Below are 16,975 nucleotides of genomic sequence, written 5' to 3'. Positions count from 1 at the left end.
TTGACCATGTTTCTTGTGTTTTCATGAACACCCATTCATGTTTGTAGGCCCGTCTCTTTAAAGATCACATTCCAAAACACATGGTGTGAGGTTTTCATTTTGCCAAGAAAACACCTTATAACCCAACTAAAAAGTAATATGTTTTTTTATGCAATTTGAGGACCATGAATGTGATGGAAATTGATGATTGATTGAACACGTGAAGGACTAAAGTGACTAATGTGGGACAATATCTCAGCAATACATTCTTAACTTTGCTCATTACATTACTCCAATTGAAGTACAATACAAAAAATAATACGGTCTTTTGTGTATTATATGTTGTAACTTTACATCCGTGAATTTTGGAATAGTCCAAAAAATGTAGTACATGTTGCACTATGACATTAGTCCTTACAAAGTTTTTACAGTACTTTGTCACATTATTTGTGGTACTATTATACTTTTGATGCAAATCATTACAAAGAACTTTGTACACTACATGTTGTTACATTTTATGTATTATATAAATAGACAATGTAAAAATAACCTTGTACTTCATAAATCAGCAAAAGATTATAGTAGACATGTTGGTGATAGCTTTAGTTTATTTGTGTTACAAATTTATCGTATTTGGCAGTATAGTTTTCTTGATTTTATAAAAATTAATGAATTTGCGATGACGATGGTACATAACATATGTATATATAATAATTGTGATGTTGAACCTAAATACATACATTATTGGGATAATGTCATAAAAAACCTTAAGTTTGGCAGAAAATGTCGGTTTTACCCTTCGACAGATTTTTGGTTCGTTTATACCGCAAACTTGTCATTTTTTTGTCAGTTTTGCCCTTGTTACCTGCAATAGCAGGTTTCCAGGTTACTATGAATTATTTTTTGCGAAAAAACTCTTAAGTCTACAAATATTTTGCAAAAAAACCCTTAAGATTATAAACATATAAAATATAAATATATATTTAAAATTTTATAAAACTAAATAGTTTTCTACTGAAACATATTTTTAGTTTTATGTACTGTAAATTTTATTTTTATATCTAAATTTTAAAAAAGTTACCTAGTTTTATCAAAATTTAAATATATTTATTAATTAATACTTAAACTTTTCAAAACAACATTAAAAAACGTCTGTTTATATCAAACCAATATAAAAGTTTATTTTATAAACTTCAATATAAAACATTAAAAATTTAAAATTTAAATATAAAATTTTATTTTTTGGTTTGATATAAACGTCTGTTTATATCAAACCAAAAAAATCAGTTTATTTTAGTAGCCCGCAGATGTTAAAAAAACAAACAGACTTTTTTTAAAATTTAAATATAAAAAGTTTATATCAAACTAATATAAAAGTTACCGTATTCAGTAGAAAACTATTTAGTTTTATCAAATTTTGAATATATATTTATATTTTATATGTTTATAATCTTAAGGGTTTTTTTGCAAAATATTTGTAAACTTAGGGGTTTTTTCGCAAAAAATAATTCATAGTAACCTGGAAACCTGCTATTGCAGGTAATAAGGGCAAAACCGACAAAAAAATGACAAGTTTGCGGTATAAACGAACCAAAAATCTGCCGAAGGGTAAAACCGACATTTTCTGCGAAACTTAAGGTTTTTTATGACGTTATCCCTACATTATTCCAACATAAATATCATCAAAGTAGAAAAATGTAACGTCTATGACTAGTCTAATAAATTTCTTGTGTATTCATGAATAACTATCCATGTTTGTAGGCCCATCTCTTAATTGAACACATTCCACCACATGGTGTAAGGTTTTCAAGTGACAAGATAACACCTTATAAACCAACTAAAAAGTACTATGGTTTTTTATGCAATTTCTGAACCATGAATGTGATGGAAATTGTTCATTGATTTAACACTCGAAGGACTAAGGTAGGATAATATATTATTAGCATTGAATTCTCAAGTCTCAACTTTCATATATTACATGTATTCTCTTTGAAGTACAATATAAAAGTATTATTGTCGTTCATGAATTATACGTTACACACTTATATTCGTGATATATCAGGGTCATATAAGAAGTTGTATTATACGTTATACAGTTATATTCGTGATATAGTAGGGTCATAAAAGATACTCGTAAAATATACCTTATGGACTCAAACTTGTCTCAAAATCCATCAAAAATTGCAGTATATTCTAGAAATAACTTTACTTTAAGTTTATGCAATAAATTACATGTAACAACAATAAACAAAAGAAATCACGACTTCATTAACACACTTTTGAGTTAATCTACAAAGCTTTCCTTACAAATTCATTCTCACTATGAAAATCACATGCTTCCACGTGCCCCATCTCTCCATTCCTTACCCATCCCATTTGTGTCCAAAATATATATTTTTCTACATTAATTTATTCACTATCCTTCATTAACAATTTTGCTTTTTTTAATATTAAAAAACAAAAAAAGAAAATCTAATAATAATAATAATAATAATAACTAAAACCTAGCATTTTCAAAGCCGTGCAGATCGCTGACTCTGTTCAACGACTTCTTCGCCACCGCAACTTTAGCCAGCTTCTCAGCCGCCCTCCAAGCCGACGTCGGCGTTAACGGCTCCCCATTTTCATCCACCATCATCCCTTGTTGTTGTACAATCTGCTGCTGATATTGTACTCTCCACTGAACATCCACCAGCTCCGATTCCAACCCTTTAACGAACTCTTCAGCCGCCGGCGACTGCATCAACAAAGCTCTCGCCGATGATAACAGATGATGCGCCGTCGTCAGCTTATTATATTCCACGAGAAGTCGCGACTCCGCCACAGCTCGTGTGGCTATGAAGAGATTCCTCAGCCGTTCGATCTTCGGTGAACAAGATGATCGGACGGTCTGTGCTCTGGGCACCAGCAACGCCTTTTCTCCGCCGTAGATCACTTCTTGCGTCGCCGGATCGTTGTAACAACACCGAGCTGATAAGACGTGATGGGACCCGGTGTTTGACCGTGGGACCCTTATTTCAACGAGCACTTCCCTTTCTTCCTCGGCGTATAGATCGCCGAAACGTACAGAACCGGAGTTTAACACCGTCGGTTTACCGTTGCATGAATACACGGCGGTGATCTCCGCAGGGTCTGAACCGGGAGCGACACCGAGTTCAACTCGTAAATCCTGAGCCACCACGCTGAGCAAACCGCCAACACACTTTGTAAACGCATTCTCCGCCGGGTCGTGGTTTTGATGGCTGAACCCACCACCAACCCCACCACCGGATTTCTCCAATGTGTTAACCGGTATTTCAACATGAGCGAAACGAGTAGTGGACACGTGGCTAGCCGGTTGCCGGTGATTTGAACTGTTGTTAATGTTGTCATTTACGTGCTCTTCATGACCATCGGATAATAGAATGATACTGGCGACTGGGTTTCTTTCCCGGCGGTCTTCAAGAACTTTAGTGGCTTTTCTCAGAGCTTCACCGGCGCAGGTACCCCGGCTACAAGCGAGCTGATCGATGATACGCCGAGCTGACCGTTGACCTCTTGGACTCATTCTTCTCAAAGGGAGTAGCCGTTTCGGGCAAGCTGAAAAGGCGACGATTGAAAGCCGGTCAGCCGAGCCGAGGGAAGAAATGACTAAGCGCATAGCTCGTTTTAGCATCTGAAGCTTGGCTCCTCCCATACTTGCACTCACGTCGAGAACAGCTACCAAGTCAATAGGTGCACGTCGAGACTGGTTCAGCATATGCGCCGCCCCGACCGGCGGCGATGGTGGTGGAGCTTTCACTTTCAACACGACTGCGTATGTCTCGTGTGATTGACTTGAAGAAACTACCGCGACTTCTGACATCAGCATCACTTCCACATTTTTAAAATCTCCTCGGAATTCATCAGCCGACGATGAGGAAACTGGATTTACGAAGAAACCTTTGAACTCTTCATCAACATCAATGTCTTCATTTTCTTCCTCCGCCGCCTCCGGTATCGGAAGAATACCACCACCGCCAGCTCTCGGTGTTTGAAGTGGCTCGTCGTCATCGTAAGGTTTTGCTTTGATGAAATTCTCTTGGGATCTCGTCAAATCGGTCTTGGCTCTCGGAGTTGTGATCGAATTTTCGTTTTTATCATCGATTAATTTCTGGGTTTCGTTAGATTGAAGCTTGTGGATGGCGAGAAACGAACCATCTCTCCAAGTAGATTTACAGATAGGGCAAGCGAGAACATTTTCCTTCTTCACATGATTTGATATACATGGAAAATGGAAGGTGTGTGAGCATTCCGCCGTGAATATGGCCGTTTTATGACCAGTTTTCACACTTTGCAAACACAATCCACAGTTACTCTGCACATTTGAAATCAAATGTCAATAAACCAAATCTCTTATCCAAAAATACACAACATAGATATTATGTAAACGAACTTACTCTTGAAAAACCCAAAGAATTTTTAAAGATCGAGAAAGGAGATCTCGGAGACGAAGGATTGGAACCGAGTAACGATGATTTTGGATTTTTCGTGTTGGTTTTGCATCTTAATCTGGGAGTGATATTGAGATTATCAATCACAGAAGAATGAAACTTAGCAGCATCATCACCAGAATCAACATTATTGTTGGTTTTGGGACGCAAACGCAATCGAGGAGTTGATGCATTTGAATTAGCAGTAGCATTATCGCCATTGTTGCTGTTATTGCTCCTGGAACGTAAGCCCCAATTCGATTGTAATCGAGGGGTAGATGGATTCGAACCAGAACTCTTGAAGAACCCAAGTTTCCCAGATGCTCTAGGACTTGGAGCCGGATTCTGTTGAACGTCTCCGAGCACCGGTGAATCAGATGAATTTCTAGGAATTGCTGTGCAAAAAGCTCTTCGCCAACCAGTACCCATTTTCGATTTGATTTGAAACAAAGAAGAAGAAAGAGGTTTGAATCAAGAGATCGACAGAAAGATTAAAGAAGAGAAGATGCTTTGAGTTAGGAGCAGTAGGAAGAAGAAGAAGAAGAAGAAGAACATGGGGGTCAGATTTGCGATTGAGAGATTGGATTTATATAAGTAGTAGTGACAAAATATAGAGTGGAATTGTATCGTTTTTTAACTTCTTTCCATTTACAAATCCTTTCAAACTTGTGTCTTCAAGATTCCTTACATTTCAATATTTCATATATTAAAAAGTTTGTATGTATCTATCCGGATAATCACATAATAACCCTTAACTTTTTTCAATTTGTACGGTTTTATCTTATATTGAAATTTTTTGTCAATTATAATCAAGATTTGTCCAAATTCTTAGATATGGCAATCAATATGGTTACCTTCTTGGTGGCGAGATTTTTGTGATCAACTTTTGCCTTTCCGCTAATATTTTAAAGAGAGTAAAAGGGGTTTAGATTTGTTTGACAACACTTAAAGAGAATAAAAAGGGTTTAGATTTGTTTGGTAACACTTAAAGAGAGTAAAAAAGGTTTAGATTTGTTTGATAACACATCTAAATGAAACCATTTAGAGATTTAGAGATACATCTCAATCTATCACATTCAATGTGTTTTAAACATCTGAATGGTATCGGGACGAATTAAACACCTCCGAATGATAACACATCTAAATGAAACCATTTAGAGATTTAGAGATACATCTGAATCTATCACATTCAATGTGTTTTAAACAACATCTGAATGGTATCCAGGCGACGAATTAAACACATTTGAATGGTTAATGAAACATATCTTATTTGAACCACTAAGAAATTGGAATCATTAAACACCAAAAGATTAGTTTTATCAAACAATCCTTAGACTTTGAGACTTACTTTTTGTATTCATTACCACCTTTTATTTACATATAATATATACTCGCCTAAAATGCAAATTGACGTCGTTTTTTTTTTATCATTTTATAGGAATTTCCATGAATTCATAGTCGGTCATACAAAATTGGTGGTTAGTTGGGTAATCTTTTGCTTGTTTCTGAAAAATTAGGTCGGCAAATGTATTTGAAAGCTGATACATGATAACTGATAGGTAGTAGGTGAATCTAATAACCGGTAACTGACAGCCGAAAGTTGTAGTTTTTTTATTTGTACATGAGTATTCGACAAAATAGTTTAAAGCTTTTAAACCATTTAAAATTATATAAAAACATCTTTATAAAATATAAAATATAAACATAATTTAATTAAAAAAGAAATTAGGTCAATTATAAAAATATAAAAGAGCTACTTGAGATACATTTTGGATTTAAAGTTTCTTGTTTTAGATAAAAGCTCGTTCCTATTAGTCAATGGAAATTTTTTTTTTCTTAAATCCAAAAATTAGAAGTTTTAAAAAATTGCATGTTAAAAACGTCGTTTATTTTTTTATCTATTTGTCTCATTATTTGTGGATCGTTCTCTTGTTTTAAATAAGCTACTTATGCTAGTTAATTTTATTAAAGTTAGGCAAGATTAATGTAACATATAGATAATGGATGTTTGATTAATAATTGCTCGTTCCAATATATAACTAGGTAAATTATGAAACGCATTAACACTTTTTTTCTATTGTGGCAACATGTTAGATTTATTTTGCAATACAACTTATTTTTCTTTCTTGTAAAATCAGCAACTTTTGTTAAATTATTCAGATTCCAGACAAATGATTAAAAGTTATTGACAGAAAACATATCTTTAAATCCTATTGTTATAAGGTTTACTTATCTGATAATTAATCGATCAACATGTTATGATTAAAAATCAATTAAAGAAAAAAAAATGATTCTTGATGATCGGGACATATAACGTGTTGTGATTTTCAGAAGAGCCTGGGATATCATTCAACAACCTAATGGCTGGTTACAATATGAACACGAATACATTAATCGTATTTAACACATGATGATACCTTTGATGGTTGGATATTTTATACTAGTACTTGATATTCTTTTTCATTTTATGATACGGTTTTTAGTCAACTTCAGACGTTGCAAAAAGATATAAAGTCAATTTTCAGATGTCATTTCAATATCGAAACATATAATTGAGACGTTAATACGTCTATCACACTAGGTTTCTAACATCGATCTCATCAACCATCTTATTTCCATATTTATTTCAAAATAAATTAAATAATGATGAGTCCATTCAATACACTTCAAAATTTTAAATAAAATCTCATTATTTAAAACTTTATAGCCTAAAATAATGTAATGTCCCATCAGTTATAAATCAAATATAATATCTATACAGCATGGTTGTATCTAATTTTCAAAAAGAACAAAAAATATATATTTAAAAAAAAAAAAAAACTGTGAAAAGATGCATGCTCTTGAAATAGGATAAGAAAAATGCACGACGTAATCAAGTTGAATCGGACCTAAAAACGTATCACAACCAAATGTGTAAATTAGTCAAGGTTCTAAATAACGTAAGGCGTGGTTTGGCGGCAATGTCAAGCCTCAAGCTTTTTTGAGCATTGGCGAGCTATGTCTTTTGTAAAACGTGATAAAAGGCGGCAATTTTCTATATAATTAATATTTTTATATGTATTTTCAACTATTATTTATTTTTATACACATATATGAGTTAATACAGCGTTTTGGTAAAGTTTGGCAATAGGTACAAGCCTCGGAGCCATGACGAACTTTTTAGAACCTTGAAATTAGTTCGGTTCTTTTTTTTTTTTTTTTTTTTTTGTGTTCATGCCGGTTCGGTCTGTTTTTAGAACCAATCTCATCCTAATACATAGGAAATTAAACATAGAACAAAACTGGCTATGAAATGTATATGAATCAGATATATAAATTGGATCGGTTTTCGGTTATTTGAATTTTTATATTACGGTTCGGTCATATTTTGAAACCAATCCCATCCATATTGTTGAATGCAAGCTCAAACTCATGCACACAACAACATATATAAGTTAATATGTCGATTGATGAAAAATATTTAAAGCTCGATTAAAAAGACATTAGTGTCTGAAAAACAATTTAGATTGTAAGAAAATACAATTCTTCTTAAAAATTAAACCTTTTTAATTTTGTCGTCCATACTTACTACACTAAAGTTATATAATCACTTGGATGTTATATTTTGGAGTAATTTGTAACATACTAAAATTTAAAATTTAAGACAATATTCTCAAAAGAATTGGTTTTACCATACAAAATGGTTTAGCGGCGCAACTTGTTGCCCGTTTGTCTTCTTATTCGTTGTACGATTATAACTAAAATGTTTTTATGTAATATATTAAAAAGTTTTCAACCAAAAAAAAAGATTTATATTGTTAAATCATCAAGAATAATCATATCATTATTTGATATAAAGTTTAGAAAGTTACAAGTGAAAATAATAACATTTCGAAAGTTAAATGGTCAAAAGTGTCAAGTTGGCAACGTGAATTGACCAAATGGTTGACTCAATTAATACAAGGGACTACAAAAGTTATAAAATGGATGAAGAAAGAGTTATTATGTAAAAACTTAAGTTAAAATCATAAATATTGAAGTTTGGTGGGTTTTAGTGTAACACCCCAAAAATTCAACAAAATTTAAACTTTTCAAAACACCCCTTTTACTAATAAAATGTTTACAAAATTAGTGTTCTCAAAACATTATTTTAAAATCAGTGCCTCCCAAGATCAATGACAGAAAATCAGGATGTGTACGGTCACGCTTTCGCCTTGCCACGATTCTCTGAAGTACCTGAAACCATAAACCACAAACTGTAAGCACAAATCTTAGCGAGTTTCCCCCAAAGTACCAACACAAAACAGATAGCATATACAAACTAACAGCATGCGTACAGAGCCTTCAGCCTGACTGGAACGCCCCACCGGCCTACAGACTATCTGGACCGCTCACAGAACCTTCAGCATGACTGGACCGCCTCACCGGGCCTTCAGCCTATCTGGACCGTCGGCCTGACTGGTACGCCCCACCGACCATCAGTCTATCTGGGCCGCCTTGGGTCTGTTGGCCTTAACCACTAATCAGGACCGCCTCAACCTAACCACACATAACCATGTCGACATATACATAACAGATAAGTATACGTATAACATACCGATATAAATATTATCGGGTTTGTTGACTGGCAGCACAAAGCAGTATAGTCTCAACCCAACCACACTACATCAACACATGCAACCGGTAAACATATAGTCATAACAGATAACAGGAAGATCTAACAGATCACTAAGCATGGCATCATCCTATCTACCAGGATATAGATCTAACAGATCACCACAGCACTCAATCATACGATAAACCAGGATAACAATCCAAAAGGGCCGACCTTAGTGCCTTCGACCCATAAGTATAGTGAGGAAAACTCACCTCGCACTGTTGAAACATACAGACGATCACTGGCTGCTAACTGACAGATCTCTGAATTGTCAATACCAAAACAACACCCCAACAACAACTGATCCCACAAATAATCTCCGACTGCGGATCTTCCAAGCCACCAAAAGGAGTTGCTAATGTTGAATCTCAAAGATTTCCTTTAAAGAGAAAGTCTTCAAGCTTCTCCTTCTCCTTCTAGATCCACAAAACCTCACAAGAGCTCAAGATCACCAAACATGGGCTAGGAGTCGAATTAGGGTTTTTAGAGTATGGAGGCTAGCTTAGAAATGAACCCAAAGGGACTAACATAAAGCTTATATAGGGTACAAACACGAAAATTAGGGTTTTCCATTTCCCCCTCGTACGCCCAGCGTACGAGGCTACTGACCCGCGACTCATACCCACTAGTACGCTAAGCGTACACCAGAGGTACGCCCCGCGTACTAGCTTCTCAGCTAGTACGCCAAGCGTAACTTGTTGTATTCCCCGCGTACTAGGGTTCCCTCATAAACCTTTAGACATTCTGAAGACCATAACTTCCTCGATCTAAGTCCGTTTCCGACGAACTTTATATCCACAAAAGGTGATGGGAAGCCCTACACTTCTAACAACTCACTTTAGCCTTAAAACTCCCCGAACCAAAACCTAAAATTCATAAAGGACTGAATTAACAAATTATAATTATGTCATTGGGCTCCGAAACACCATCGAACACTCAGATCAATTAGACTTTAACACCCTCATCCAAAAGGGCCAAATCCTTTCTTCCCCAAGATCCCAAGCCTTATGATAACTGATGATCGGGCCACAATCTTGCATAATGAAGCGATTCGAAACCGGGTGTTACAACTCTCCCCCACTTAAATTCGATTTCGTCCTCGAAATCATTCCTTACCATCCTTGGCATTCCCGACAGCCTGAGGGACAAAACCACAACCTTGAACACACGACGACCTTCATATGTCAACCGAACCCATCAGAGCTTCCAACCCGAAGAAGACGAATCCATAATCCCATGCAGAAACCCAACCTATTTTACCTAAAATCTGAAGTCTCAAATTGGTCTGACTCCCTGACAAACTGCCCATACTGAACCAATGCTAAATCCATGACACTTATCCATCAATTATCTATTCAACTCCTGATGATAACAATTTCATGAACACAATGAGATACAACATATAGATTTCCTTAACTGTCGGACCGATACGTTGCTGCTATAATCCTAAAGCCTCATCACTTGCCCGACCTTCACACATGTAGAACCATCCCAGAGCACACACACATAAGCTAAATCATGAACCCTCCATATGATGCCTTTGACATACAGATTTCTTAACCCACATATCTCTGAATACAGACCTTGCATAGATACACTCGCGATTCCCAACGCGAGTTTCCACCAAAAGCCCACTCGAAAATGGCCACTCATAATATCTTCTCGTAGGCCCTTCCCTAAAACTGATGAGCCTCCAATTATGAATCTACCCCCAATCCCTGATTGGTGACTCTACCAGAACATCCAGAAATGATCCTCCAAACATATCGATCATGAACATCCCCAAATCTAAATTCATATGATGAACCACAACCTTAAATAACCATTAATTCTCTGCCACGCCATTACCAACCACTGCCCAACGAGCAGAGATGATCAATCCAAAAATTTCCGCATTGCATCCAACCCCATCCGCTCGGGTGTACTCCCACCTGTGTGATTACTCGAGACATTCATAAAGAACATTATGACTTGCAACCTCATAACCAATTCCCAACTTGAAAATCAAAACCCTAACACAGCTTGCGAACAACCGGAATTATAATGCTTACATCCCACAGAGACCTTCTGATACCTGACTGATACTCCCTACAACCCGTACTGCTCCCTTTATCCAAACAAGCTGATTTGTGAGTCTCCCTACTCCGATCAATGCGTCAACATCGAAAGTACCACTAACAGAAGAAATGAACAATCATGATCACTCGGCCCACAACCTATGGTTGGGATGCTCCCGGTATCACACCGACCTTGTCGTCATTACATCATTCGCCCAGCACCCCAGGCCTAAAGATACCCACCTCATTCCATTGCCTTGTAGGGACCTAATCAACGTCCCTCACAACGCTAACCGAGCACAACAATTCAGCAATCTTATCACGCACGATCCCCTTTACAGAACAAGTTGTTACCAAAGCAAAACCCTACGAAGACATGGTCGCACACGACCCGAGAATAGGACAACGGTTGCACTCTTGATCCAATTCGAAGGCTATAACCCAAAAGACCCATGCACAGTATTCGAACCAAGATTCATCTCCACCACTGAGGGTAAACATACCCGAAGACCAAAGGAACATAGAACATACCGAACTTGATGACATATTGACCCGACCATTGAAATTCAATCGTCGCAACTTGAACTTTCAGAGACCTTTCTATGAATGATGAGTGAAAAGACCAACGATCGAGGACGCATTGACACTTAATCCAGAGAACAAAAACCCACCCGGAACTGAACATATCCGCCTCTGGAGATGATTCACCGATCAACATCTACCCAAACTAATCTGAAAGCAGTAATCCGAACAGCGAACTAACAAATCCCTCAATGACTGAAACTCAACCTGAGAATCCAAGTTCTCCTCCACTTAGGGCTCGCACCACCACCCAATGGCGTTGAAACCAAATCATAACTCAAACCAGCTTAAGAAGGTACCACCAAACCTAACTTTGAAAATTACGAGCTTGCTCACTCCTTCTCCGGACTCGGAAAACTGAAAGGGCATAACCTTTGCCACAGATAACAACATTCCAATCCATCAATCAACCATCCCACTTCCAGCTGCAACTCCCACATAATCATCGCTTCCTTCTTGAATCCTGCTACTCCACGCACGGCCTCGATCAAAATCCTCGAGACCTCCAAACCAACATACTCATCTAGGTTTGAACCATTCAACCCAAACCGATATCACCACTTGGATCCATATAAATACCAGCCCCATCCTCACTCCAGAGAAACCATACCCAAAAAGGTTGACATATACGGGACCACTGCAACGAATCATGGTATCAAACAATGCTATCCTCCCTGACTAGCCCTTAGAATCCCCGAAACTCTCCTCGATTCGAGTATGGACCATGTGCTTCCAGTAGTACGGGGCCAATACTACCTTCCACGCCTATCCATACTTTCCTCAAGGATCATCTCGGGTCCTCTAATACCTATTCAAATATACTCCCAGCCTGCCCTACAACGAAACAACCACACTAAATACTTCCTAGGCTCTCTTATGATTTCCCCTTAACTCCCATGCCATCAGCTGGTGAAGAACTTCAATCAATGTCAGCCAACCACCTCATGAATACAATCACATGCAACAAAACTTAAATAATATTTCGACTAAAGGACCCAACCCTACAATGGTTGGACTCAGAGAATAGTTGCACAGCAGGACCGAATCCTTCACTCTAAGATTATTTAACCTTAATAGCATGTAACATACTGTATTCATTTGATGGTCATATCACATCAATGTGAGTCCCACAAAGCACAAAGCAACCAACATTCGAGCAGTGGAGTCGACTAGCACTAAGACATAATAAAATCAGATAGATCCTCATACGAAATTCTCGATCTCCATCTCCCAGCATCTCGGATACACCTTCGACCTTCCCCCTCTCTCTCAAGAATGGCTAAACATTACTCACGCTGACCAGCTATGAACGACACCCACTTAAGGAACCCACTGCCTCCTTATCCAAAAACGCAATTGGCCGGCTGACCCCATACAACTCACCCTACCACTAGCTGCCACGTGACACTCCATTGGTGCCAGATGACTATCGCATGAATACAATCACATACGCAACGGTTTAAACAATCTTAGGCTAAAAGATTCAATCCCACAACGGTTAGACTCAGACAAGAGCTACGCAGTAGGACCAAATCCTTTATCCTAAGATCATTTCAACCATGTAGCATGTGACTTAGCGTATTCACTAAATAGCCAGTTAACACAGAAAAGAGTCATACAACAATTAATCAGGGATTCTATAAGAGATAAGGCATCATATAATCTGGCAATTCTATCATGCAATTCCTGAAGATCCCTAGCCTATTACTAGCATGCTGATCCAACATATCACAATACCAAAGAACAGTGTGGTAATTTAGGGTCAACTTACTGGCTCTGGCTGATCGTACGCATCACATCCTCTTTTGGTTATTTTTGAAAGCAACCTTGAAATTTTTTTTAAGACCCTTACTTGAAAATCATTTTTAAAACCCTTTTTCCTTAGTTTGAGACTGGATTCACACGAGTGTTCCTCCAATTCACTCAAACCAAGGCTTTGATACAAACTTGTAACACCCCAAAAATTCAACAAAATTTAAACTTTTCAAAACACCCCTTTTACTAATAAAATGTTTACAAAACTAGTGTTCTCAAAACATTATTTTAAAATCAGTGCCTCCCAAGATCAATGACAGAAAATTAGGATGTGTACAGTCAAGGCTTGACCTTGCCATGATTCTCTGAAGTACATAAAACCGTAAGCCAAAAACTGTAAGCACAAAGCTTAGCGATTTTCCCCCAAAGTACCAACACAAAACATATAACATATACAAACTTACATCATACGTGCAACAACCCAAATTTTCAATAAAATTTTTCATAATAAAATAACGAATTCATTTCCATTAAATATAAAATTCCAATCACAATTGTTTTCAAAATCCCTAACATCTGGTAAATTGTTCATAAAATCAGAGTGTCCCCAAACAAAACGCCAAAGAATGCATGCCACACCATCACACCGTGTAACATCCCGATTTCCAGGAATGAGATTCTATGGATTTTATGCAATTAAGGAAGCCTACTCGGCGAGTTGGAGGCCCCAACTCGTCGTGTAGAAACTAGTCAGCCCGCGTAAATTTTAGGATCTACTCGACGAGTTGGAGGACCCAACTTGACGAATTGAAGTTGGATGTGAAAACCCTAATTTTTAAGGTTTGCACCCTATTTAAAGATCCTTAAGTCCTCTCTCCAGCCTCCTTTACCACCTTATCGTTCAGAAACAAACCCTAATCGAGCTAACCTTCCATTTTGAGTGTGTATAAGGCTAAAGAGTGTGTGTTTGGTGCCCTTCTTGAAGAACTCGAAGATTAAAGAGTTTGGAATGAGAAGGAGCTCATAGATCCAGCATCTACTCAGTTGTAGCAACCATTTGAAGGTAAAAAGTTGTTACCTTGATCATTCTCTTGTTAGATCTCTCCATTCAAGAGTTTAGGGTCTTTTTAGCCCACTTTGGATTGATTTTTGGAAGTTGAGCATGATTTAAAGTTGTAACTTCAGATCTGGACTCCTCTAGACTCCCATAGTCATAAAGTTATTGGCTTTATCTAGTCTTGGCCTTTCTTCATGCCCTTAACCTCTTCCTAAGACTAGTTTTGGGTGTTTTAGCCTCTTGAGACCTTGCATGCACGTGAAGTTAGCAACTTTACGTGGTAACTACACCCTAGGAGGCTAGATCTATAGTTTGTAGCCTTGGTTTCGTTTAAAAACGTCTGAATGAGAAAAGGGCTGAAGGAACTCAACGAGTTGTATAGCCAACTCGACGAGTTGGTTAGGGTTTTCCCAATCTTCTAGACACTGCATGGACTCGACGAGTTGTTTGGCAATTCGGCGAGTTGACTCTAGTTTTCACGATTTCTGAGTTCTGAAGGAACTCGACGAGTCAGTAAGTTGCACTCAACAAGTTGGGTCAACATGGACTGTTGACCTTGACCGTTGACTTTGACTTTGACCAAGGGTTGACCAAGTTTGACTTTTGAGATTATTTTGGTAATTTGGGATCTTGATGGAATTAGTCATATGGTGGTTATAGGGGATTGAGTTCGGAGCTATGATTGGGAGTTGGATATTGTCACTACAACACTACTTGTGAGGTGAGTTTTCCTCACTATACTAAAGGGTCTAAGGCACCAAGGCCGGCCCTTTGGATTGTTATCCTGCTCTATTATTTGTGAGATCTATTAGATCAGTATCCTGGTAGATAGGATGTTGCTATGCTTAGTGATCTGTAGATCGGTTTTACTGTCTGTAGATTGTTATGTGATTACCTGATACATGTGCACCTGTTAGATTGGTAATTGAGGGTATTCCATCATGAGGATGATTGGACCCTAGTATGTTCTCTCTGTAGACTGTTATCTGATTATCTGTTGTATGTGCACTTGTTTGATTGTAAGGCGAGAGTATTCCATCCCGAGGATGATTGGACTCATAGTATGTGGGTATTCCAACCCGATGGTTGTGGGCTGAGAGTATTCCATCCCAAGGATGATTGGACTCATAGTATGTGGGCATTCCAACCTAATGGTTGTGGGCCGAGAGTATTCCATCTCGAGGATGATTGGACTCATAGTATGTAGGCATTCCAACCCGATGGTTGTGGGCCGAGGGTATTCCATCCCAAGGATGATTGGACCCATAGTATGTTGGCATTCCAACCCGATGGTTGAGGGCCTGTGGTATTCCAACCTGATGGTTGATTGGACCCATAGTATGTTGTTTGATATTATATGTGTATTTATGTGTATGAGTATTTTGGGGGTAACTCACTAAGCCTTCAGGCTTACATTTATGGATTATTGTTTCAGGTACTTCAGATGATCGCGGGAAGGCGAAGGCGTGATCGTACACATCCTCACATGTTATGATGGGATTACTGGTATACTCTGATGTTTAAACTATTTTGAAAACAAATTTGTAATAAATAATGGTTTTGAATATCATGACAAAGATTTAAATTGGCTTGAATTTTATGGGTGTTACATGCCGGGCTCTTGCCCTTAGATCCTGAAGTACCTGAAACAACCAACAACCTGTAAGCTAACCCTTAGTAAGTTCCCCATAACATACCCCCCATAATCCACATACTCGCATAAACATATCAGCTACATGAGCTAAAATAAGCCATGCATACAAACATATAAGGATGCCTTGGAAACCCTCCAGGGTCTTACTCCGGGTGCCATGGGAACCCCCGCATGGTCTTAGCCCAATGCCTCGGGAACCCCCAAGGTCTTAACTAAGGATGCCATGGAAACCCTCCAAGGTCTTACACCCTAGTGCCTCGGGAACCCCCCGAGGACTTTACTTAGGATGCCATGGAAACCCTCCAAGGTCTTACACCTAAGTGCCTCGGGAACCCCCCGAGGTATTTCATACAAGTATCACAAATACACTAGAATATCACATACCACATAATCAACTAGCATATCACATAGCCTATAATAGGCCGACCTTGGTGCCTTCGACCCATTGGTATGGTGAGGAGACTTACCTTAGTCTGCTGAACACAAAAGTTGCTCGCCTAACAGTCCGAAAACACCCGCGCTGAACAATAATACCATTAACCCAAAATTAGGATTGAATATAATCTAATTAACGAAATCAAGTACCCAAGCCCAAGTCCTTTTATAATGGCCCAAGAGTCTTCCCTTGCTAATGGGCTCAAAGTCCATGTCCAAAACTATTAATGGGTCACATGGCCCAAGAAGGCCCAACCAAAACAACCATGGCCCAAAACATATTCATCGGACCACAAACCCAAATTATCAGTAGGCCCAAAACTGGCTAAGGACCGAAGAGTCTACAAGCCCGCACGAAGCCCAATACCC

The 16,975-nt window shown here is 38.0% G+C and overlaps 1 protein-coding gene across 1 annotated transcript; it reads right to left on the bottom strand.

Moving 5' to 3' along the window:
* Positions 1–2,223: 2,223 nt before the first annotated feature.
* LOC145119838 (Zinc finger (C3HC4-type RING finger) family protein) lies at positions 2,224–5,088 on the bottom strand. Its single transcript, XM_079055600.1, has 2 exons — positions 4,398–5,088; positions 2,224–4,315 (listed from the first exon to the last, which is right to left on the bottom strand). The coding sequence occupies exons 1-2, from the start codon at positions 4,857–4,859 to the stop codon at positions 2,477–2,479; spliced, it is 2,301 nt and encodes a 766-aa protein (XP_078911726.1). The 5' UTR covers positions 4,860–5,088; the 3' UTR covers positions 2,224–2,476.
* Positions 5,089–16,975: the final 11,887 nt, after the last annotated feature.

This window comes from Lactuca virosa, chromosome 6 (genome assembly GCF_052849685.1).
Source record: "Lactuca virosa cultivar CGN04683 chromosome 6, Lactuca_virosa_CGN04683_v6, whole genome shotgun sequence".
Classification (NCBI taxonomy): Eukaryota; Viridiplantae; Streptophyta; class Magnoliopsida; order Asterales; family Asteraceae; genus Lactuca; species Lactuca virosa.
Note: the sequence above shows the minus strand (reverse complement) of the source record. Positions and strands in the feature narration are given on the sequence as shown.